Source organism: Amblyomma mixtum, chromosome 4 (genome assembly GCF_055824585.1).
Source record: "Amblyomma mixtum isolate Tamu chromosome 4, ASM5582458v1, whole genome shotgun sequence".
Classification (NCBI taxonomy): domain Eukaryota; kingdom Metazoa; phylum Arthropoda; class Arachnida; order Ixodida; family Ixodidae; genus Amblyomma; species Amblyomma mixtum.
Genome location: NC_143015.1, coordinates 158,722,582 through 158,745,739, shown reverse-complemented (window position 1 = coordinate 158,745,739; position 23,158 = coordinate 158,722,582). Strand labels below are relative to the sequence as shown.

Sequence of the window (23,158 nt, the reverse complement as noted above, 5' to 3'; positions counted from 1 at the left end):
GCCAATGAGTACACAGCATGATCGGTGTGGACGGGGGGGGGGGGGACAACTAGACAAAGCTCCTCGTCCCGACGCCTTCCTTCGTCTTCCGGCCTGTTTTTTTGGAGCCTTTAAAATAAAGTCCTCCGTGTTTATCTGATATGTTCACTGGCGCTCAACACTACCCTGACGTACCCACTGCTGATAACCGATGTTTTAGAGCATTTCTGCGTGTTGCACCCGCAACATCCGCGTGACGTCAGCCACGCCAAATTTGAATGCCACTCGCAAATCTGCCCGGCGCTGTTGGAGTAGAGTAACGCGCTGGTTTTCTCCCTATATACTCCTGGTTCATCAATATGGCGGCTTCGATGACGTCGGCGTATGAGTGTGAGTGCGATGAATATCCGCCGCGTTGCACATCACCCACATATCTTTTTTTGTGTGGAGCGGGTCGATTCGATCCACGTATCGACTGGAGTGACCAACCGCTTGCACAGGATGGTTATTTGTTCGCTTCACTCTGACAAAACTCTCAGCAGACCGAGTGACACGGGTAACTGGAGTGTGATCACGACAGTAGCGCATTCTCTTTCTCTCTCTCTCTTCTTGCGTGTGTTGGGAGAATAGTGTTACAGTATTGTTATAAAACTAACCGTCTCCTCCGACGCGTGCCATTATTCGCAACACCCCCAAGGAAAACAGCCTCTCCAGTCTTCCTCGCTTGTTAAACAGCGGAGAGCCCGTACACGGCGGGCGCGCGTGGCATTGCTCCCCATCCGAGGGGTGACTGGCCTCTACCTCTTCCAGGCCGCTCGGCAAACAAGCCACGTGCTCCTGGCCGCCGCTGCTCCTCCAGTAGTTACCACCAGCACCGCTCCCACACGCCGACCAACCCGCGCACTTCAAAGGCGCGCGCCCGACTCGTCCCGATAGCTCGCAGCAGACGGCGTCCAGGAGGAGCGCGCTGGTTCCGGATGACCGGTCCGTACACACACGCTGGGGCCAGCGCCGCCTCTCTTTCCCCCTGTCGTCTGTGCTGGACGAAGCATTAAGAAGCACCAAGAGAGGGTGGCCGTTGAGAAACAACAGCAGTAGAAGCGAGCGGGTACCTTACCCTTCTCTGTGTGGCTGGCTGGGAGGGCGGGCTTCATGATGCATGCGACGGCGACCGCCGCCGGCGCATCTAGGTTAGCGGGTGGTGCACGTTGGCCCCAATGGCTTCTTCAGCGCCGGCTCGCCCCCGGCGGCCACAAGAAGGCGTCGTGCCCAGTTGGCGAGCAGTGCACTCCCGGTGTGGATGCTTGGTGTGTGACCCTCCAGTCGGCCGCTGCTAGTCGCCCCGACAGGATGCTCCTCAGCTGCTACCCGTGAACACTACGTTACTACCTACCGGGTTCCTCCTGTCTCCTTCTCTGGCATCATTCACCGGTTAAGCTCCGTAGGTATATACTGAGTCTTTCGGTATAGTCGTGGGTTTTTCCGTGAACGCCTTCTGCAAAAGCACCGACGTGGTCTCTGTGGATCGTCGACCCTGTCTGCTCGCCGCTTGCGGAACTTATGCAACGTCTTCGTTGGCTCTTACGACACCCCCGAATATCCGACCTTCCGGAATTTGAAGAGGACGACTCTGGGCTGACCGGGACTGCTGTGATTTCTCCTGAGGCAATTGTGTTTGTGAAGCATTGAGGAAGACAGTGCGTGCTCCTTTCCAGCTTCCAACGACCTTCAAGAGTACCACCGGTCGGTCGAGCTAGCTGCGAGCCCGTCGGGTTTTTTCCTGCCTATATCGCAGACGTCTTCGGAACCGAGTACTTGCGGCAGCACTTGGAACGCCTTGTTGATTGACAAGACGACGAGGATACCTGATCGTCGAAGTGATTTCCCGGAGCACCTAGAGGCTTGCGTTGCGTCGAAGTCCCTAGACGACCGTGATTCGCTGTGGCTCTGCTAGCATTTCCAGTCGCAGCCATGCTCCTAGAAACCAGGTGATGTTGTGCGCTGTGTTTTTTTTTTCTGTCGTTAAAAGGTCTCCTACTACTAGTGTCAGTTCGTACGCTGTCCTCTGAGACAAGCACTTGCCGTTTGATTAACTAATGTCGGTGCGCTGCCTATAGCTCAAGCACGAACTTCAGCGCTAATCTGCACAAGTGACAGCGAAATACGTTCGGCATCTTGTTGCCTGATTTTAAAGAGGTAGTAGACCCGCCGCGGTGGCTCAGTGGTTACGGCGCTCGGCTGGTGACCCGAAAGACGTGGGTTCGATCCCGGCCGCGGCGGCCGAATTTCGATGGAGGCGAAATTCTAGAGGCCCGTGTACTGTGCGATGTCAGTGCACGTTAAAGAACCCCAGGAGGTCGAAATTTCCGTAGCCCTTCAGTACGGCGTCTCTCATAGCCTGAGTCGCTTTGGGACGTTAGAACCCCATAAACCAAACCAATAAACCAAACCAAAAGAAGTAGCCTGAGGGTAGGAGGTCGGTTACCTGGGCTCTCTTTAAGAACAGAAATTCTAGTGCAGACTGGCCACTGTTTTTGTTCCTGATTTGCATAAATTTAAAAGTTGCTTCTTGGCCTGAACAAAAGTCCCTGTCCCTTCGAAAACTCCAAGCCGGAATAACACCTTCCAGCCAGCTTACGCAGTTTAAAATCGCCCTTTTGTGCACAGTGCTAGTACGGTTCTGCCGGCCGCAGACTTAACACGAACGCTGGCGCTCGTGGCTTGGACTGACATCGCCTCTGAGATGTGGCCGGTGGGTCCGAGACCATTTGCCGCCGCGGTGGCTTAGCGGTTATGGTGCTCGGCTGCTGACCCGAAAGACGCGGGTTCGATCCCGGCCGCGGCGGCTAGAATTTCTTTGGAGGAGAAATTCTAGAGGCCCGTGTACTGTGCGATGTGAGTGCACGTTAAAGAACCCCAGGTGGTCGAAATTTCCGGAGCCCTCCACTACGGCGTCTCTCATAGCCTTAGTCGCTTTGGGACGTTAAACCCCATAAACCAAACCAAACCGAGACCATTTCAGGGTAGCTTCAGGCTGACCGCTATCGTTAGCCGCTGCAAACACACCGTACACCATGGTTTCGGAGCCAGCGGCCAGCGGCGGTGATGCAAGTCCAAGCCGTGCTCTCGGGCGTTTGTGTTAGTTACGACTCCGGTGTCATTCAGTCAATGGAGGTGAGCACGCCTGATTAATAATGGCAGAACAGAGTCGTTCCGAGATCTAAAGGCGCTCAGAGCGAAGCTGACTGGCGCGTTCTTCTATATGCGCACGTTCACTTTAGCTGCAAGCAAACAACTTTTTTTAGGTTCTTCTTTTTTTCGTTTCGTTTCGGCAGACTATGTCGGCCAACTCCTTATAAGCGATACTACGCGACGTTTCAAAAAAAGATCCGTTCCGTACGTACTGGATTCGGGCTCTCTGCTCACTTAACGATCCTGGATGTGGTGACATAGATCCCTGTTATCGCCACCTCCCAGTCCACCCCACTTTTGGTGAGGTATAGATATCGTAGCGAAAGGGCCCAGTTTACACTTAACCTTACCTGCCCTGACTAGTGTCCGAACACCATCCAAAAGTGCAACAGCGCCATGGGCTGTGCGACGTCAGTGCACGCTAGCCTCCTCCCCCCTTTACTACCGTGGTCGAAATCGGGAGCCTTCCACTACGACGTCCCTCATACAGCCCATGCATGTACCGCTTTGGGACATCAAACCGCGTAGTATACCGTACCAGTACCGAAGATAATTTATCGCCCCGCAGCCGCAGTGAAGACCGACCGGACTGCGGTGGCTCCGCGAACATTTTTTTTAAGCGTGAGTTCAGGCTTCTCACGGTTAAATCTTTTGAGTAGTTTACTGAAGCGAGTGCTGTGTATCTCTGGATAACCTAACCAGAATGACGGAATTGATGCCAGAGAAACCCAGCGGCCTTGAGCCGCTTCGTGGGACGACCTTGGGAAATTTGCGGTACACTCGAAACGGGTGTACTCTGGGAGAAGCCCTTACCATAGGTTGGCTTCCCTTGGATTGTAATGATGATTGTGACGGTGATGACACAACAGGGGTAGTGGAGAGGGGCCGTTTCACTTTCCTGGAACAGGATGTTGCCCCCGATGGCCTCTCTGTAGCCCTTCATCTCAAGCCGCCGCGGTGGCTCAGTGGTTACGGCGCTCGGCTGCTGACCCGAAAGACGCGGGCTCGATCCCTGCCGCGGCGGTCGAATTCTGATAAAGGCTAAATTATAGTGGTCCGTGTACTGTGTGATGTCAGTAAACGTTAAACAACCCCGGGTGGTCAAAATTTCCGGAGCCCTTCACTACGGCGTCGCTCATAGCCTGAGTCGCTTTGGAACGTTAAACCCCCAGAAACCAAACCAAAACCCTTCACCTCTCCCCTGATTCCTTTATTGCTTTGTAAAGAAATCTTGTTCAAGTGTTCGCGTCGCACCAACGGCTTAATACCGCTACACTTTGCACTGCCACATCTCGCATTGCGCCCGGTATGCCGTCGTGCCTAACGATGCATACCAGAGCAACCCTAGCGACGTTACAAAGGGATGTTGGGACTTTTCGGAAAATTAGCGAGAGCCGTACGGTAATAACTGATACCGCATGGTCGCATTCTGTTCAATTTCTACACCCGAACACCCCTGTGGCCATTTCTGGTTCTATAGACTGCGGCGGTTTGCTACCTCGCGTTTTGTCCTTCTCACGGCAAGCGTACTTCACTGCGCAGCTTACGTGTGCGGCGGTAAAAGCGCGCGCCGTCTAAATGTTAAAGGGTCAGTCTACTGAATTTTATCGACCATATTTTCTTTGCGGCAACCGATAGCTCTTTACTCAAATTACCGTTTAGCCAGCTTTCGTGCCAAGGAGTGCGGTAGAACATTTTAAAATAGAATTTATTAATGTGGGAACACATCTGTATGAGATGGTAGTCTCATCTGGCAACCATCTGGATTTCCGCCGCGCGGCGACAAACATGGCGGCGCCCGTCGAAGCCGGACCTCTCGCTTCGGACTGAATTCTCGTTGTTGCTGCCTTTTTCAGTGGGTTCACTGGCCATAAATGGGGCGCCTGTCTTTCGCTTCGTCTCATCTCGCCTATAAGAAAACATATAAGAGATAAATTTGCTTTATTTTAATAATTAGAGTGACGATTCTGCCGCTCCTAGGCATAAGTGGAGAGTCGGTTTGTTTACAGCAATGGTTCCCGTCCTGACGACCAGATGGCGCCACTATAGGCTGAGTTTATTTTTGCGTCTCTGCTAGCGTACGCTGAACTAAAAGTGGGGTGTGCCTGCGTTTTGCGTACGTGTAACTATATAAATATTCATGTGATTTACAGAAAAAGCGAGCGGTACGCCTTCTACAGTTTACTAGAACAAAACGTGCGTTTCTCTGACATTGGGGCATAAAAATGGTACGTAGTATATTCACTTATGCTTCTACAAAAAAAGACTACCACTTTCTTGAACAAAAGGAACGTTTGCGGTCGCCACCATGCTTTTTTACGAGACTTTTAACGCCGAAATAAAATATAAATTCCTGCCTAAACCGGGCGCAGACCCCTCGTTATTGATGTTATAGGGTGCCAACTACCAGAATATGCCATTATTTATACACTCATCTCGGTGAGTAGACTGACCCTTTAAGAGTTTTGATGTTTGAGTCTATGGATTGCGTTCCAGCGTCTGATTTACGATAAAAAAAGGCAGTTTTGCAGCTTTTTACTGCCGTATCGGATTGAAACGCAAACCCCATATTTGTTATTTATGAAGAGTAGAACGCAACGTCGATGTGTAAGCAGTTGATGAACATGCACATTTCGCAGCAACTCTTTGAGTAAAAATGTCAATTACGCTACTTGATCAACGTGGCAGAATATAGCTATCGCATTCTACCTAAAAGGGGGATTGCGGTTGGTTTTGGGCACAAGTTACGTCTAATGCCTCATTGGAACCGAGCATGTGGTTTTCTCTCAAAGGTCACAGATTTGATGTCTAAAGATGTTCAACCAGTTGAGGATTCCGCCTTATAGTAAAATATTGCGCTCTTACACTCAGCACCCAGGTTGCACAGACAGTCGTTTATGCAAATAAGAATGTACATGAAGTAAGGAAATTTACAGCACCGCTCTGTTGACAATGCTTTAAGAATTGACCTCCGGCCACAGCTCCCGTTTGCAGCTCATATTCAGCGCGATTGCTGGAAATTTCTGTACTTATACCGTTGATGCAAACAATAATTTTACCATAAGGCGAAATCTCAACTGGTTCACTCCGGACGTGTTGTAAGTTATGTTGAGCATGGCAGTATGTATGCCAGCTGCTGATGTTTTCGAACGAAACGCGTGGCTGTAGGAAGTGGCTTTTGTGGAATTTTGATGGCGTCCCCAGTGCCACTAGTTACCCAGAGTTGTATGTAAGGCGTTACAAGTAATAGATTTCTTATAATCAATTACATTTTCTTTGTAATTTGTAATTAATCTATTACTTTTTGCAAACGGTAACTTTCCGGGTTATGCAATCAGTTTATGCAACCGAACTGCAACCGGGTCGCCGCAGTCTTCTACGGCAGTTCTTGTTCCCAGAAATGTCACGTGACCTACCTCTACAGAGACCCCCCCCCCTTCCTCTCATGGCGCTGCAACTTACCTCCTACTACACACAACTCTGAGGCTTCCACACAAGCATGCAGCAACAACAAAGCGCAGCGCATCATACAAGACTTGGACACAAGCATCGAAGCATTTTTGTAGCGACAACTACATTGGCCACGAACTTGCGATTTCGCTGTGGCGGTGCTTCGAGGGGGCACAGATACTGACCTTGAGCCGTTGCCTAGCAACCGCCGCAGCTTGCGCATGCCGCGCCATCTGGCATGACGTCACACCGCGCGTCTCGCCGCGGAGCCGCCGCCGCCGCTGTTTGGTATAACGTTACACCGCTTGCCTCGTCGTTGCGCTCGCTTTCGCTACGTATATCCTGGCATAGCCGAGCTAAGCCACTGCCAATTTTTTGCACATCACGGGGAGTTCTTGTCATCGTTGTCATGAGTGTTGGAGCCATAACTGTTGCTAGTCCTACTCGACCTGTCGACACGAATAAAAAAAAAATTGAAATTTACTACCCTTTCTCCTCTACCTCCGACGCCCCAAGACGTAGCACCCGTGTATACAGGCGCGTCATGTCGTGGCGTAGCGTTGTACAAAAGCCTCAATGTGGAAAATATTGCACCACCAATGCGTGGTGCAGTTTTGTCGTATCTTCGCCGGTTAATGGCAAAAAAGACGTTCGTTTTTCAAGTGACTGAGCTTTTTGTATTAATACAGCTTTAACTCGTGCATGTGACCTTTCACAACAACAGCCGCGTCGTCTTGGGCCAATGGCGTCGTAGTACACTGTCGCCGAAAGCCCGCTTGTCGGCCACTGAGCGCACAATCTAGGCGCACTGGGGAATGGGTGGTTCCCGAGATTGCGTTCTGTGTAGTCGTTAGTATAAGATGGGCATGTATGGCCCGTATGTGAGCTTTCAGTGGTTGCTTTCGTGGATGGGGGTCACTCGTGTGTCCTGCGGGGAAGAACTAGTTCTGTGAATGTTTTCACAGTGCTTATAACCGAGCCATTTTTGCTTCTGCATATAAGCTTATGAATCTGATTTCTGGCCGAAAAAGTTGCATTTTCGTGGCGGGACCTCGCAGAGCACCTGTGTCTTTGCTCAAGACTTTGCTACCTTGTAGTGTTTATTTGAAGTATAACAGTTGCCGGAATAGTGCAGTGTGCGTGAGTACTCATGGGATCCCGGAGCTCATACATGCAACGGCCTTTTTTTGCTCTGTGCAGGAGCCTAGCCAAGATGATGAACGGGAACGGCTGCGGGGAGGCGACGACCAGTTCGCTCACCTGGAGCGTGGGTCTGCTCAACGGCGCCCACAAGTACCTCACGGCTGAGACCTTTGGCTTCAAGGCAAGGCATCCAGTGCTCTGTTCAGCACCAGTGTTGTCGTGCGTATTGTATGGAGGTTTAAAGATGAGAGCCTCGGCCCTAGCCTCGGGGCACTCGCGATCATGCACGCACGAGGTGTACATACTATACTTCACCTCACAAGTCGTTTGCAGTACTGTGAAAGCTAGGGCTCTCTTGTCCAGTCAGGGCCAAGGAAGACGACAATCCTTCAAATATTTGAGCAGTTTTGTGGCTATTTTTTTTTTCAACAGTTATTGCAGTAATTGAATAGGTATTTCAGGATGGTGTCTCCAAAGTACAACAACATTGCAGAACAAAGTGCAGCAAATATATTTGCAACATTTTAAATATATTTCGAGCATTGATTTTCAGAACTTTCCCACTGTCCTTGCAGTAAAGGTGTTTTTCAACAAGCTGTACTTTGCAACCACATCTCTTAGAAAGTCCTCGCCATAAATTGCATGCACATTAGGGGATTTTCAAAATTCCGCAAGTGCGCTTTCCCGCATAACAGTGTTGCCCGAGACAAGATGGCTGACCATGCGTTTCCAGCAGAAACAGAGCAAGGAGGACTAGTTTTTTGTTTGATTCCTCCAAAATGTGTTTCTCACATTCTATCCACACCCTTATCGCCTGCTCTGTAGTCCACACAGCTTTTGTATAGAGAAGTCGGCCGTCTTGTCTTTGGCAACATAGTTATGTGGGAAAGCGCACTTGCGGAATTTTGAATCAACTTTGGTATTCACCACTATCACTTATGAGACATCCCTTTGGTAGTGGGTATCAAGACAAAAATGTTGTGCTCGAAAGCGCCTCTAGGAAATCCCTAGTTTCATTTCTGTCATATCAACTTGGGACATCATGGTCGCCGGTACTGCTTGGTGAATTTGTTCTCAGTATTGAATTTTGTGTGTGCCTCGTTTCTGTGTTCTCTCACTGTACTTGCTGCTGAAACTGCAGGCACAATGGGCCTCAAACTGCATATCGCAGTATTTTTCATTGTGTCCCCTCTCAAGGATGTATGCTGCGAGAGAAATAATTTTTCAATTTCAATAATTGAGCCCCAACCCTCCTTCCGCAATCATAACTCCGAAGCCCCCAACCCCGAACGAATTTTCTGTCTACTCCACTGCCTCGCTGCTGTCATGAAAAGCAGTGTATGGTTCCCTGGACCCTCACTGTCATGACCCGTCGCTGTAGGTGAATGCCAACGGAGCCGCCCTCAAGAAAAAGCAGCTGTGGTCTCTGGAGCCCTGCTGTGATGCCGGGGAAGAGGCGGTGCGCCTGCGCTCGCACCTGGGCCGCTACCTGGCCGTGGACCAGTTCGGCAACGTCACCTGTGACGCCGAGGAGGCCGGGGCAGGAGCCATCTTCCAGATCACCGTGTCCGCGGACGCCAAGGGCCAGTGGGCTCTGCGCAACACCAACCGCGGCTACTTCCTGGGTGCCTCTTCCGACCAGCTGGTCTGCGTTGCCAAGGCACCCGGCCCCGCCGAGCTCTGGACTGTCCACCTCGCTGCCAGACCACAGGTAGCCACAGTGATTTCGCTCTTCTCATTACGGGGCAAAAGCGGAAAAGTGCATGCCCTGCGCCATCATGTTGAAAGTTGCTCGGAGCAGTGCTGCTCGCAGCAACTCGCACGCTGACGGCATCTGGTGGCTGTAAGGTCAGCTGGCTCTAAGCATTTCTCATGTAATTCGCAGAGCGAATTGTCACTTTTTAGGCACTGAACTTGAATTACTACATGCAGAGGTAGCTGGAGATACCTTGTCACCAGTCTTGCTGTTGCTCCAGTTGTGAAGACCTGTGTGAAAAGCTTATATTTAATACCATCAGGTAGCGTCATTGCAGGCATTGCTAGCAGTCTACTTTTGGCTGTTTTGCTCAAGGGTTAAGTAGCAGTGTGAAATGCTGTTGCTGACCACACACAGTTACAGATGCACATCTGGGCACAGTTACATGTTATGGCCAAGTCCCAGGCACCCAAACTGCAACATTAACACTATATTTGTGACAATACGAACTGAGTATTAATAGTGCTCAGTGCAAAGAAGAGCTGCTTATCCGCTGAGGTTTTCTGGGTGTTATATGGTGTACTGAACTTTACACAATTCAAACTGGAAAATTTGGCTGCCGTATAAATAGCCTCCATGGTACTCATTTGCTTAGTTGTCTAAAGCAAGGCTGCCTGGGGTTATTTCTGTCGGTGGCTAAACTGCGGAAACGAGGCCTTATAACATGTCCTTCAAGACTTGTTGGTTCTGGCAACGAATATATAACCACCACAATTGGAACAATGTCTGTGGAGACATTATTTGTTTAATAAACTAATAGGCAACTTTACATCAAGTAGACCTTTGGACTGCACTGTAACTTGTTTCATTTGTTCCATAGGACTATAATAACCAACATTAATGTATAATTGGCAGCGAGTTTAAAAAGCTCATCTAGGAGAACAGGCATGCATTGTGCATGCTGAATACGTCAGAGTGCCACCACATCATTGTGAATTTAATTGCATTCCTTAACGTTTCCTGCAGGTGACAATCAGATCCATTGGGCGCCGTCGTTACGCCCACCTTTCAGCCACTGGAGACGAGATCCAAGTGGATGCCGCAACGCCCTGGGGAGAGGACACTCTGTTCACACTGGAGTTCAGAGACGGTCGCTATGCCGTGCACACCGGCAACGACCGTTACCTCTGCCCCGATGGGAAGCTTATTGAGAACTGCGCTCCTGAATGCCTCTTCAGCCTGGAATTTCACTCCGGGTGAGGGCACAGCTTTGTGCTGGGTGTGCTGTCTAATTCATGCGTGCAACTTAAGGGCACAACGTGAATGTGCGTATTAGCCGTAGCCCCTGTCCAGGAATGAGGACCCAGTTCATAGAGCGACTGCTGCATAGTTGGGGAGTATATGTTAAGGTTTTTGATCCAAGTGCTATACAGTATACAGCCTGAGGGCTGCCCATGCTTAAGAGGCTATAAGTCTATAGGTACGGACTATGCTGCATATCCTTAGGTAATATTACCCTAAATAGCATTTAGTGTCTGCTGCAGTTCTGTATGTACTGGGTGTGGAAAGTCTAGTAAAAAAAAATATTTTTGCCAAAATTGAGCTCTGCAGTATGTACACCACATATTTGAAATTTAGGTAATAGTGTTAAGAAAATTAGAGGAAAGGATCTACCACAATATGCGCATTTCTTATTAGTATGCTTGCTTCGTACCTGTTGTGTAATGCTGTGTTTCGTTTTTCATTTTTGAAACTCTGCACCTTTGAAGTGTGTTCACTCATGATAGAAGTTGAAAAGGAAAATCAATGGAGTAGCCTGTGTGTTGTGTTTAAGGTAGCATAACAGTAGTTTAATTCACATTGGTTACAAGTGGCCGGCGTCTGGCCGTACATACACCATTGTTCCGGGAGCGTCCTTTCTCCACGAACAGAAACATCACAGTTTGCTCTAAGGCGGTGGCTCCACCTATCGTACTGCACACAACGTACACAGTACTTGCTGGGGCGGTGGTGCCATCTAGTGCCACACACACTAGACATGCATACACAGTACTGTGCAACTTAGCAGCTAAAGTCAGCTGGGGCAGCGCAGTGAACGGAAACTGTAGTTGGTACCGACAGCACCAGCAGCAGTCAACTTGCTCACTGTTACATGTGGCATGCAGGTACCTGGCTTTGCGAGACATGAACCTGCGCTATCTCTCCCCCATCGGCTCCAAGGCGGTGATGCGCACCCGCTCTAACTCGGTGACCCGTGATGAGCTGTTCTCCCTCGAAGACTCTGTGCCGCAGGCGGCCTTTATGGGCTTCAATGGGAAGTACGTCTCCGTCAAGCAAGGTCAGTCTCTTTCCTCTCTTGTACAGCGGAGCTGTTGGTGGCTCACTGATGGCGTGAGCGGCATTGATGGCGTAAAACATCAGGTGACTATCCAGTGGTCATGTGTCCGTGAAGTCGCCGACAATGAGGAGCCATCTGAGTGACCTCTGTGCAGGTGTTGGAGTCTCTTCATTTCTTCACATGTAGAAAAGGCACGAACAGCTATGCCGGTAAAATGAGAAAGCATTATCGTAGAGGCATTGTTATGCTATAACTTCCGAAAGGAATGTGGCTGCTGCTGCGGTAAAAAAGGACTGACTTGGAGCTCTGTTCTCTGGCTCTGTGCGGTAGTCTTAAGAGCACTCTGAACACCACACCTCAGAGATATAGACTGGTGTCAGCAGCTAACGGACAAAAGGATGACCGTTTTCGCACATTTTTGTCACACATGGTGTTAATCCGTACATACCAGCTGTGTGAACATAGAGCGCATCTAGGCTATTTAAAACTACACTGAGGATGCAGTAATTGTCGTGAGCAAAAATTGATTCCCTGGCTCCCTCCGACTACATTGACATTTGTACGGCAGCTAGGCTTGTTTATCAGTGTAAAAACTGATTTGAAGTCTTCTTGCCAGCTTATTCAAACTCGTGATGTCCTTACTGAAAAGGACGGTTGCCCCTGTTTTGAAGCTGATGGCACTGTAATGCAGTGCAGTGTAGTGAGACACCTGTATTTCAATTTTTGGTCTTCTCCAGGTTATAAAAGCCCCATTTTAAGTGAGAATGGTATCTTTTTGATTAGAATGTGGTACCTGATCAATACAGGTCAACCTCTATTTTTCCTCAATGTCTCTTTAAGGACAGGCGTTGGTTTATCTTACAAGCGGACTGTCACGAGGGCTATTGGTATTTCACGTGCTTTCTTTTCAATGCTGAAAAAACTGACCCAGAGCACATATAAAAATAAAAACTGTTGAATAAAAGGTTTCTTAGGGTGCTCTACAATCTGGCACTAGAATTTTCACCTGAAATGCAACAGCCAAAAAGATAATTTTTTTCAGTTTATTTAATCACTTAGCTGAACAAAATATCAAACTACTCTGACTTACTACATAGAGTGGTGAATGGTTTACTAGTTGTTCTATTGTACCCTGGGGTGCCGCCGCGGTGGCTCAGTGGCTATGGTGCTCGGCTGCTGACCCGAAAGACGCGGGTTCGATCCCGGCCGCGGCGGCTAGAATTTCTTTGGAGGAGAAATTCTAGAGGCCCGTGTGCTGTGCGATGTCAGTGCACGTTAAAGAACCCCAGGTGGTCGAAATTTCCGGAGCCCTCCACTACGGTGTCTCTCATAGCCTTAGTCGCTTTGGGACGTTAAACCCCATAAACTAAACTATTGTACCCTGGTATATTTTTAAACCTTGGCTCAAGTCAGCTGGGAGACCTGGTATATATGGCATCTGCCGCTCGACACCTCATGAGCACTGTCTTGTTGCAGGCGTTGACGTCACTGCCAACCAGGATGAGGTGTCTGACCACGAGACCTTCCAGCTCGAGTGGGACAAGGAGTCTGGTCGCTGGTTTGTCCGCACCATGCAGGACAAGTACTGGAGCCTCGAGAGCTCTGCCGGCATCCAGGCCAATGCGGACAAAGGGTGCGTTGCATTCATCAGTCCAGCTCAGCTTCCTATAGTAAAACTGATGTCCTCTAGAAACCCTCTTGTTGTGCTGTACAGTACTTGTAACCACAATTTCCACGGCAGGAGATAAGTTTTGAATGCATAGTGTAGTGCACTCGGCCGTCATCAATGAGATGTGATTTGAATGTGGTTTGCTACAAGGGCTTTGCTGCTGTTGACAGAAATGTCACGCTTTTCAATTGGTAGAAACGGTCGTGACGTCACAGCACACGCATTTCAAAGGGGGCCAATTGTACTTTGGCTAGTAACCATGAAACCAATTACAGGGATCGTATAGTGATACTCCAAGTAAGTGGGAATGAGTTAATTGCTTAATTACCTAATTAGCCTAATTAAGAGTCAGGTCAGATAAATAAATAAAACCGAGTAGGAAACTGGTCGAACACGGGAATCGAACCCCGGTCTCCGGAGTGCGAGACGAGCACGCTATCCACTCCGCCATGCCAGCTCGATGGTTTGGAATGAACAAAGGCGCGTCTGGTGAATACGGTGTCTTCGTTCACTCTCATCTTCCTCCCTTCCCGTTACAGCGAGGTTCAGGTGTCCACCGAGGTATGCGAGACAGATACATTCCCTTTCCTCAAAAACCAATTTACCAACGAGCAAGGCGTAAAACCGAACGGGCGATGGCGTTCTATGGACTCCATGGCAGCATTGCAAGACACTGTCGCGTTCCACTCTTAGAGGCGAAGCTTAACATCTTAACCACACATCACTGACACAAGCAGCAACACTGCGCTTAGGGCTTTCTCCTCACCACAGTTTAGGTCAACAAAGTGCCCCCTGAATTTTTCTGTTGTGACAGCTACGTTTTGGTTCAAGTGAGATCAAAAACCACCTGTGTATGTCAGGGAAACCCAGTTGTGGTTGAAATTGTCCTGAAGTCCTATACAGTTTAGCAAGCCTGAGAGCTTGGGTGTAGTTTTGGAATTTAAAAATTTAAATTTGGTAAATCAAATTTTAGTGAAGCGGTGCAAGTGCAAGCTCATCTGAAAGCATCTGCTCTGCCTCCCTTGGTGCAAGAAACATGCCACACAATCAGTTGACAAGATGGCGTCCTTCCTGGCATATGCCGCCACTCTGATAGGAGTCGGCAGCATGCATTTCTTCTTGGATTTTACCAGAAGCTCACTGCTGCTGCTGGAGTGTTGCTTTGCTTATGAGGCCGAAAAATTTGATTACTGTTCTGGGGACATCAGAGTACCGCCCCTTCTAGTAGGAATGAAAACAGCAATACTACCAGCAGTATTTTTTTGCAGCCGCTCGCCTATCCTGGGAACTTCTTCCCCCGATAGTATACATTATGCCCCCCAATTGGATGGCAGCAAATTTTTTTCATTTAGTTGTCCAGCTCACTGCATAAAAAAAAAAGCTAGAAAGTAGGACGACATTGTGCAGTGAGTGTCAGTAGGTCAACATTTTCTGAAAGCATTCACTTTGCTATTTATCTCCAGTCTACCAAATCTAGATTTATTTGCATCATGACATTGCATAATGAAATTTTTGTGCATAACACGCATTTTTTCTTACAGCTTGCCTTTGTCTGCAGTTTGATGCTTTTTGTTACTTGTGTTTCGTTCCTCTGCCAGGAAATGGACAAAACAGACACACTTGAGATTAGGTCAGATATCTACACATTCATGGCAATGTCCATGGAAGTAGACTGGAGGGCAGTGGCCTCCATAGCTCATTTGGTAGAGTGGCAGGTTCTGGGCAGGTTGTGATGATGTCACAAGGTCACATGACCTAGGTGGTCCACCTGCCACACAGCTCTACTAGGTCGCAGAGGGGCTGCACATACAACAGCTAAGCGGCTGAATGGAAGCACTTGTGATAGCGCACTAAAATAAGCAGTGGCCTCTTCCAATAAAGCACTGAAATTCCATTGCAATTTAGCTTTAATGACAATTCGCGCTCTTACCTTTCATATAGTGAGCCCCCCCATCATCCTGTTTGCTTGAACTCATCCAGCATGACAGTGACTTGATGAAGAAATCATACTACTACCATACTGCTGTTAGCAGCTGAATTCAGAAAAGAACAAAATACAGGGTGTTTCACCTAAGACTTTCTGCAATTTTTAAAAATAAGCTATTTGAATTAGATGGGCGCTTTTTCTGGCATAGCATTGTCAGTGGTGTAGTACATCATAATGCAGCTAAGACGTACTAACTAGCAGGCTTGTTAACCAATATTTAATAGTTAACTTTTAAACTATTACCGTTGGGCTCCTTAATTATTGAGAGGCATGTAGCCCACCGTAAGTAATGTCCATATCCGTTTTTAGAATTTCGAGAACGCGATTATCCTCGGCGCTGTGGCCCAACAAATTTTGGCTGTCCCGACGAGTTAGGTTCACTGGAGATGTTGCTTTGCCTGCAAGCTTCTCAAACCGCATGTATTTTGGCGCGATGTAGGCGAAATTTGTTGGGCCACAGAGCCGAGGATAACCGCGTTCTCGAAATTCTAAAAACGGATATTGACATTACTTACGGTGGGCTACATGCCTCTCAATAATTAAGGAGCCCAACGGTAATAGTTTAAAAGTTAACTATTAAATATTGGTTAACACGCCTGCTAGTTAGCCCGCCCGTCTTAGCTGCATTATGATGTACTACGCCACTGACAATGCTATGCCAGAAAAAGCGCGCATCTAATTCAAATAGCTTATTTTTAAAAATTGCAGAAAGTCTTAGGTGAAACACCCTGTATATGGATGCACATAAAAGCAGCATAAGTTCCTCTGTGAACTCATCTCCTCTTGCTAGTCGTGACTTTCCTTCTTTTGCACGCAGGTCGGCCAACAGCCTCTTCGAACTCAACTGGCAGCCCGACGGCAGCGTGACCCTGGTTGCCAGCAATGGCAAGTTGGTCGGTGCCAAGAAGAGTGGCCACCTGTTTGCCAACTGCGAGCCGGGAGACCCCGCGGCCAAGTTCCACTTTGTGCTGGTCAACCGCCCTGTGCTGGTGCTGAGGTGCGATCAGGGTTTTGTTGGCCGCAAGGGGCCGTCTTCACCGCGGCTGGAGTGCAACCGTGCCAGCTACGAGATCGTGCACGTGGAACGTGCTGATCGGGGTGTCTGCCACCTCAAAGGTACCTGCCTCTCAGATCGTAAGCTGCCAGGAGTCCCTGGTCTGTTCAGAGCAAGTTTTATTGTTCCCCCAGACGATAGCCAGTCTTGGGGTGCAGAATATACGGGGTGTTGCAGTGATACTGGATACAGGTCTGAGCAACCTGCATTGCACAGGTGGTACTGAAATTGTTCCACTGGGCACCTAAAAACTGCTGCCTTCGGCCGCTTTGGCTACTACAAATGTGAGACTGTTGCCGCGGTGGCTCAGTGGTTATGGTGCTCGGCTGCTGACCCGAAAGACGCGGGTTCGATTCCGGCCGCGGCGGTTCAATTTCTTTGGAGGAGAAATTCTAGAGGCCCGTGTACTGTGCGACACCAGTGTACGTTGAAGAACCCCAGGTGGTCGAAATTTCCGGAGCCCTCCACTACGGCGTCTCTCATAGCCTTAGTCGCTTTGGGACGTTAAACCCCATAAACCAAACCAAACCTATAAGTATAGGCAGGTGGCGTGGAAAACCACTACGAGTGCGCCAAAAACTGCTTGCTCCTCTTGCTAGACTCTGTGTTAAAGTGCTGCAATCAACATGGCAAACTTCAAAGCAGATTACCTGTAAACGCTTTTAAAATGTAAGTTGTGGGCCAATTTTGACTGGAATTTTACCTACTGGTAGCAAATGGCGGTGCGAGTTGTTATATGCTTTACAGGTGCCCCCAAAAGTTCTCGGAACATGAAAATTAAAACAAAGCCTAATTACTGGGCAGCCTAAGCATGCAGCCTTGAATTGAAAGGTGTGCTTTACAATTCCCAGCGCGACCTGTGCAATGGACCCCTCAGTGCCTGGCTGCGGTTCTAGTCAGCGAGGAAATTGACGTTTTTCTTGATTTGGGCATTTCGAAAACTTTTGTGGGCACCTGTACTTAAATCTTTCGACTGTCAACAGCATAACATGGCATACCATAACAGAGCATAACATAGGAGCGATCATGCAAACGGTACCTGGTCTTATTCATCTGTTAAGACACTCTTTTGGCTTTTGGCATACTCCCTGCATAAGTGTTTCCTTTGTGTGATTACAGCACTGTAATTCATGCAGCAGCAGCCATCACTATAAATAGTGCCTAATTTAAGTCTGTACGAACAAGAGAAATATTATGAGTTCGGTATAGGCCTCAGGAGAAGGATTTAACTAAACATATTCTACGTGTGTGTGAGATTTGGGCAAACAAACCGGTAGGCAACAGCATTCAGTTCATATTTGCCTTCAGTGCTTCTGCGATACATGATGCGTGTTGAAATTAGATGTGATGTACACACTGATCAATGCATCAAGTTTGTTGCACTAGTCTGCAGTGACTTACAAAAGAAATTTAAGTCTGCTAGTACGTTTTTTTCTTTTATAGCCTGTCTTAATTTTCCTTGTTCCAGCTTTGTATGCTTCAGTTAATATAATTAGGCACTTGCTGAGATGACAGGAAATCAGAAATAAAACATTGGTACACCTTGCAGACTTTTTTTACTTCTCACTAAAAAACTTGAAGAAAACTTGGAAGTTGGTTCTCCTGACAAATAGTATCATGATGGGCTAGTTGGTAATGCATCTTGAAAATACCGTGCACTGCAGTCGAATAAAACTTTAGTCTGCAGTGAAGCTCCGCCCACATTCAGGACCGGTGCACAGAATTCCTCCACGACGAAAAAGAAGTCCGTTGTTGAAACTTTTCTTCTATACCTTAATAAGAAGCTTATCACTAGAAAAAAATAAGCTCTAGAGTTTTGATACCTGGCTTGGTTAAGATAGTCAAGCATTAAAAAGCTGGCTTTGTTTACTGTTACGACCGGCCAGCGGGGTAGTACAGGACATTGCGGTCTGTGGCCCATTGTTGGCCCAGTGTTAGCGCCTGCTGTTTTTTTTTAGCTGTATCATACTATAGGAATAGGGTGCAAGATGAGAAATGCACAACATAGTTCAAGATGGTTATCTGAAACAACCATCTCCCCCTTAGGTCCTTAGGTCCTCTACACCACCGATGATTTTTCACATCTCTATGCAAATCAGCGCAGAAATTTTTCATACATACCTTGTGCTTGGCGCATGATGGCCTAAGTCGCCTATGTGCCATAAAACACAACACACACACACACATTTCCCCCGCAGCACAGCGAGTTGGCCCAGTATTGGAGATGTATTGGCAAAGTCCGCTCTTACAAACATAGAGTTTCTTACTGTTACCTAGAGGGAAAGCTGGCAGCCCGTCTATGGGAGTTTGCATGGAGGCCCCTCGAGACCTCTTCAGCCACCATGGGCGCTCAAAGCATCATGGGGCGGTGAGCTACTTGTTGCGGAACTGCAACTTTTGGACAAAAAATAATAGAAAAATAAAGCTGTTTGATAACTACAAACGTCCTAACATTTAATATCTGGTCTAATGATTGCAACAAACGAGCAGAAAAGCATTTAAGTGCAAAGTTTGCCCAAAATAAGAGACGACTCGCTCTCCTATTGGCCTAGTAATGAACACTATAAAAACTAGTATTTCGTAATTAACAGGCGCACTTTTAAAAGTAAATATGTTTTCAAAAAAGATGTTGTTGCTTAAATACTATAAGAGATTTTTTAATGGCATTTCGGAAAAGTGGAACCTTTTATTGGCGTCGTGTCGTAGCGTTTTCACTACTATGGGTTTTGCCCACTGCGTTCGCGCGAAAGTCGTCTGCGCACACACGAACAGAGTTTTCGGAATGACACGTCTTAGTAGTGACACTCCATGTTCCCAAAAAATTACGACTGTGCCGCAACAAGTAGCTCACCGCCCCATGATGCTTTGAGCGTCCATGGTGGCTGAAGTGCAGCGCCGCCAGCTTTCCCTCTAGGTAATAGTAAGAAACTCTATGCTTACAAAGGACCAGGGTGACACCAACCATTTTCAATATTGGGCGAATCACCTGTGCTGCTTGGGTTGACCTACGATAACCACACCAAGAGTTTGATTTTTGACAAATGGGCATCTCTTTTGCAGGAAACAATGGAAAATACTGGGGCATAGCCGAGGACGGCTCCGTGTCAGTTGACTCGGATGACAGCTGCGGCTTCTACGTTGAGCTCCGTGAACCGTCGCGCCTCTGCCTGAAGACTGCCGAAGGTTCTTACCTCAACGCCGACAAGAACGGAGCTTTCAAGGCGGGTGCTGCCGACCCAAGCCAAGCTACACTCTGGGAGTACTGAGCTGCCTACGCCGTCTGGCTACGGATTCTAATGAGGCTACGCTCGACTTGGATCTAAGTGGCAATATGTCCTGCCCCATGAATTTTTGAGCTTCTGTGGTTTTTGTTGGCATGCTGACTCACTTGGCTGAAAAAAACCAGCCTGCTTGTAGTTCAGGCTCCAGCCTTATCTGAATTCCATCTTTTACTGATGCAACAGAAAATTCTTTGCTGCTCATCCCCGATGCTTTGGCATTACATGGAAAGATCAAGCTCCACATTAGGGGATTTTCGTACGCTCTTCGAGCAACTTCCAGGACAGATGACTATAGGAGCTCGTCTTTTATATTTTTTAGTCACAAGTGGGCTCTTCCCACAGTGAACAGTTAATGAACAAGCCTTTGGAGCTTCTTTGGGATTACGTAGTGTGTCTCGGGGTACAGCTCTGAGAGTTCGTGCAGACACAGAAGCAACATTTTTTTGCCAGCAACTTTCGTTGACGTGTTCCCAACACACTAGTTTGAGAAAAAAAAGAATGTAGTTCTGGCAATCATATCTGGCTTTGCCACATTAGACTTGTATTTGTGTGTGTGCTTGTATTGTTGTGTGCTAGTACTCTGGTCTTGTGCAAACCTGTCATAATATTATAAGCTAGGTCACACAGGATAGCCCTAAAAATGCTCAAAAAAAGACTGAATACATCCAGTGGAGCCCCCCGAAGTCTTTTCCGTCGTTGGTCATAACGCGCACAGCTGATCCTCATTCCACACAATGTGCACCGGTGAATGTGAACAACTGTAACCTGTCTTTCCACCCCATCTTTTTTGTTTTCTATAATGGACGTGGTTCTCTTCCCCGTTTGATACTGATAAGCCAAACTGACATTCCTTCCATAACTGCGTAAAGCCTGCAGAATAGCTGGATAGACGATTTCTTGGTGTCTGCATGCATCACCATATTGCATCACCTATTGAATAGGAGAAGGCTTGTGAGAGGTGCTGTGTTCTTTATTTTGTGATTGACGTATTTTTGAACAAGGAGGTGATTGCAAAGTATTACCAACACGGATGGCTCTTTTTTGCCAGCAGTGTAGGATGTAAACTTTCTTTTTTGCAGTTTAAGTGTGACCAATTTTTGTATGTTTATACACTGATTCAATTAAAGACAGTTTTTCAGTCATGGATTTGTAGGTGTCTTCGTTTGCTATCTGGCCCACTGCCTAATCATTCTGGCCAAGGTAAGCTTCTGATGATACCTCGCTGTATAGCAGTGCAGTGTTGAATGTGTGTGTTGGGGATGGGGAAGGAGCCAGAAGGCAGTATTATATACTGATAAACCAGACAACAGGTAAGTAACTAGCAAAGCTAAAGTTTCAGTCCTTACGGAAATTTATGCATGCCTTGAGATCGGGAATTTGAGCCGCCGCGGTGGCTCAGCGGTTATGGTGCTCGGCTGCTGACCCGAAAGATGCGGGTTCGATCCCGGCCGCGGCGGCTAGAATTTCTTTGGAGGAGAAATTCGAGACGCCCGTGTACTGTGCGATGTCAGTGCACGTTAAAGAACCCCAGGTGGTAGAAATTTCTGGAGCCCTCCACTACGGCGTCTCTTATAGCCTTAGTTGCTTTGGGACGTTAAACCCCATAAACCTAAACCTAAACCTAGATCGGGAATTTCACAAAGGCAAGGTAAATGCATAACTGGAGCAAGTAGCAACAATATCCTCTAGCAACTTATTCCATTAATTTATCGTTCCTCAAAAGAAACATTCATTGAAATTGTTTTGTAAGCTGTATCTCCAACTTTCTAGAAATTAGTGGTGTAGTTTTGTTTTTGCAGCGATGGCTGTATGAGGGACATTCGAGGCAAACTGCATCAGCGTATAGTCGGATACAACTTAAGTCTGCAGTGAAGCTCCGCCCACACTCAGCCTCCGCGCACAGAATTCCTACACGACGAAAAAGTAGTCCGCTGCTTAAACGTTTCTTGTTACCTAAACAAGAAGCTTATTACAAGAAAAAAATTGAGCTCTACAATTTTGATACATGGACTGTTTGATATAGTCAAACATTAAAAAGCTGATTTCGTTTACTGTTGCGATTGGCCAGCGGAGTAATACAAGACTCCGCGCACCGCGGCGCAGTGTTAGCAACTGCCGTTTTTTTAAGTTGGATCTTACTATAGAAGATAGTGACCGCCTATCTGGCTAAAATGAGTGCTATCCATGTCAGCTGAGAGTGGGCACACAAAAGGGGGGGGGGGGGGGGGGGGATAATGAATCTATTGCTGGTATTCCTTTCCACCGCAGAAAGGGAAAAGTTCTACTGCTTTTTCTTTTCAATGCTAAGCATTCACGTGTTCCAAGTTGAGATGGTTGCAAGCTACCTCAGTCACCAGTTGTACAAGCACCCAGAAGGAGTCTCCTGCTGTTACCATCGCCCCATGTACACCAGTTGAGGCCTCAAGGTATTTTAGAAGCTTGGAAGCCTCTCTATCTAGTGTCTGGCTCTCCTGTGGGAAAACTGTGCCTTGCAGAGAACTACGGGGCACACCCGCCTTCCTGTGAGGATCGAGCTGAACCTGCCTCTACGCATTGTGATCTGGGCAGTGCCCAAAATAATGAGGTCAAAAACGTTAAGCAGTGCAAAAAACAGCAAAGAAGATAATTCTTTCATAATACGTAGCCGACCAGCCCAGAGAAAGATATTATCAACTGAAAACATCGCATGAACACAGTAGAGATGACGCCAGTCCAGTCTTTATGCCTCCATAGTAGTTCACTACATTTACACATCTAGGGCCTGCACTTAGGATTTTTGACATCTAAGGGCAGCCTTGATAACGTAAAACCTCCACAGATAACACTTTTGTCAGGGTGGCCCTGGAACAAAAAAAAGAGTCGACCGTGACAACCACTATGGAGTAATTTGGGTGAAGTAGTTTAGAGAAACGATATAGTGTAGGTAATCTTTGGACGTGGTTTAAATAGAGTGACAGGCAGTAGCCATTACATTTAGCTCAGAATAGCGATGGCTGCCTCTGCTATGGATCCTGCCTTGCAAGGTGCGATGTTTAACCTGAAGTGAAGTATGCACAATATAAAGGTTGTGCCAGTTCACTGAACAGCTCATACTGGACTGGATACAGCCCAAGTGCTCAAACTGTTCAAGCACATTTGGTAAGTGTGCCAATGTGTTTTGTCCACTGAACTGATGAAAGGTGTGTGAATGCAACACATCATACTTGAATGGATTTCTAGCCAGTTCAAAACCAGTTTTATTCAGCACTAGATCAACAGCCACTTTGCTTCACTACGAATTTGGTAGTAACTGCAAACACTTAGATTTTTTGACAGCGAAGAACTTCAGTTTTGTAACAGGAAAGTAATGCAACCAGCATTTACGTATTT

The 23,158-nt window shown here is 47.6% G+C and overlaps 1 protein-coding gene across 1 annotated transcript in view; it reads left to right on the top strand.

The window, feature by feature from the left end:
• The window catches only part of sn (fascin domain-containing protein singed), a 77,265-nt gene extending 56,332 nt beyond the window's left edge, over positions 1–20,933 (top strand). The window contains exons 3-9 of the mRNA XM_089541879.1: positions 7,822–7,945; positions 9,146–9,475; positions 10,487–10,716; positions 11,626–11,798; positions 13,275–13,431; positions 16,272–16,570; positions 19,569–20,933. Of these exons, the coding sequence (XP_089398005.1) occupies positions 7,822–7,945; positions 9,146–9,475; positions 10,487–10,716; positions 11,626–11,798; positions 13,275–13,431; positions 16,272–16,570; positions 19,569–19,774 (1,519 nt within the window). The 3' untranslated portion in view covers positions 19,775–20,933. The remainder of the gene's footprint in view (positions 1–7,821; positions 7,946–9,145; positions 9,476–10,486; positions 10,717–11,625; positions 11,799–13,274; positions 13,432–16,271; positions 16,571–19,568) is intronic.
• Positions 20,934–23,158: the final 2,225 nt, after the last annotated feature.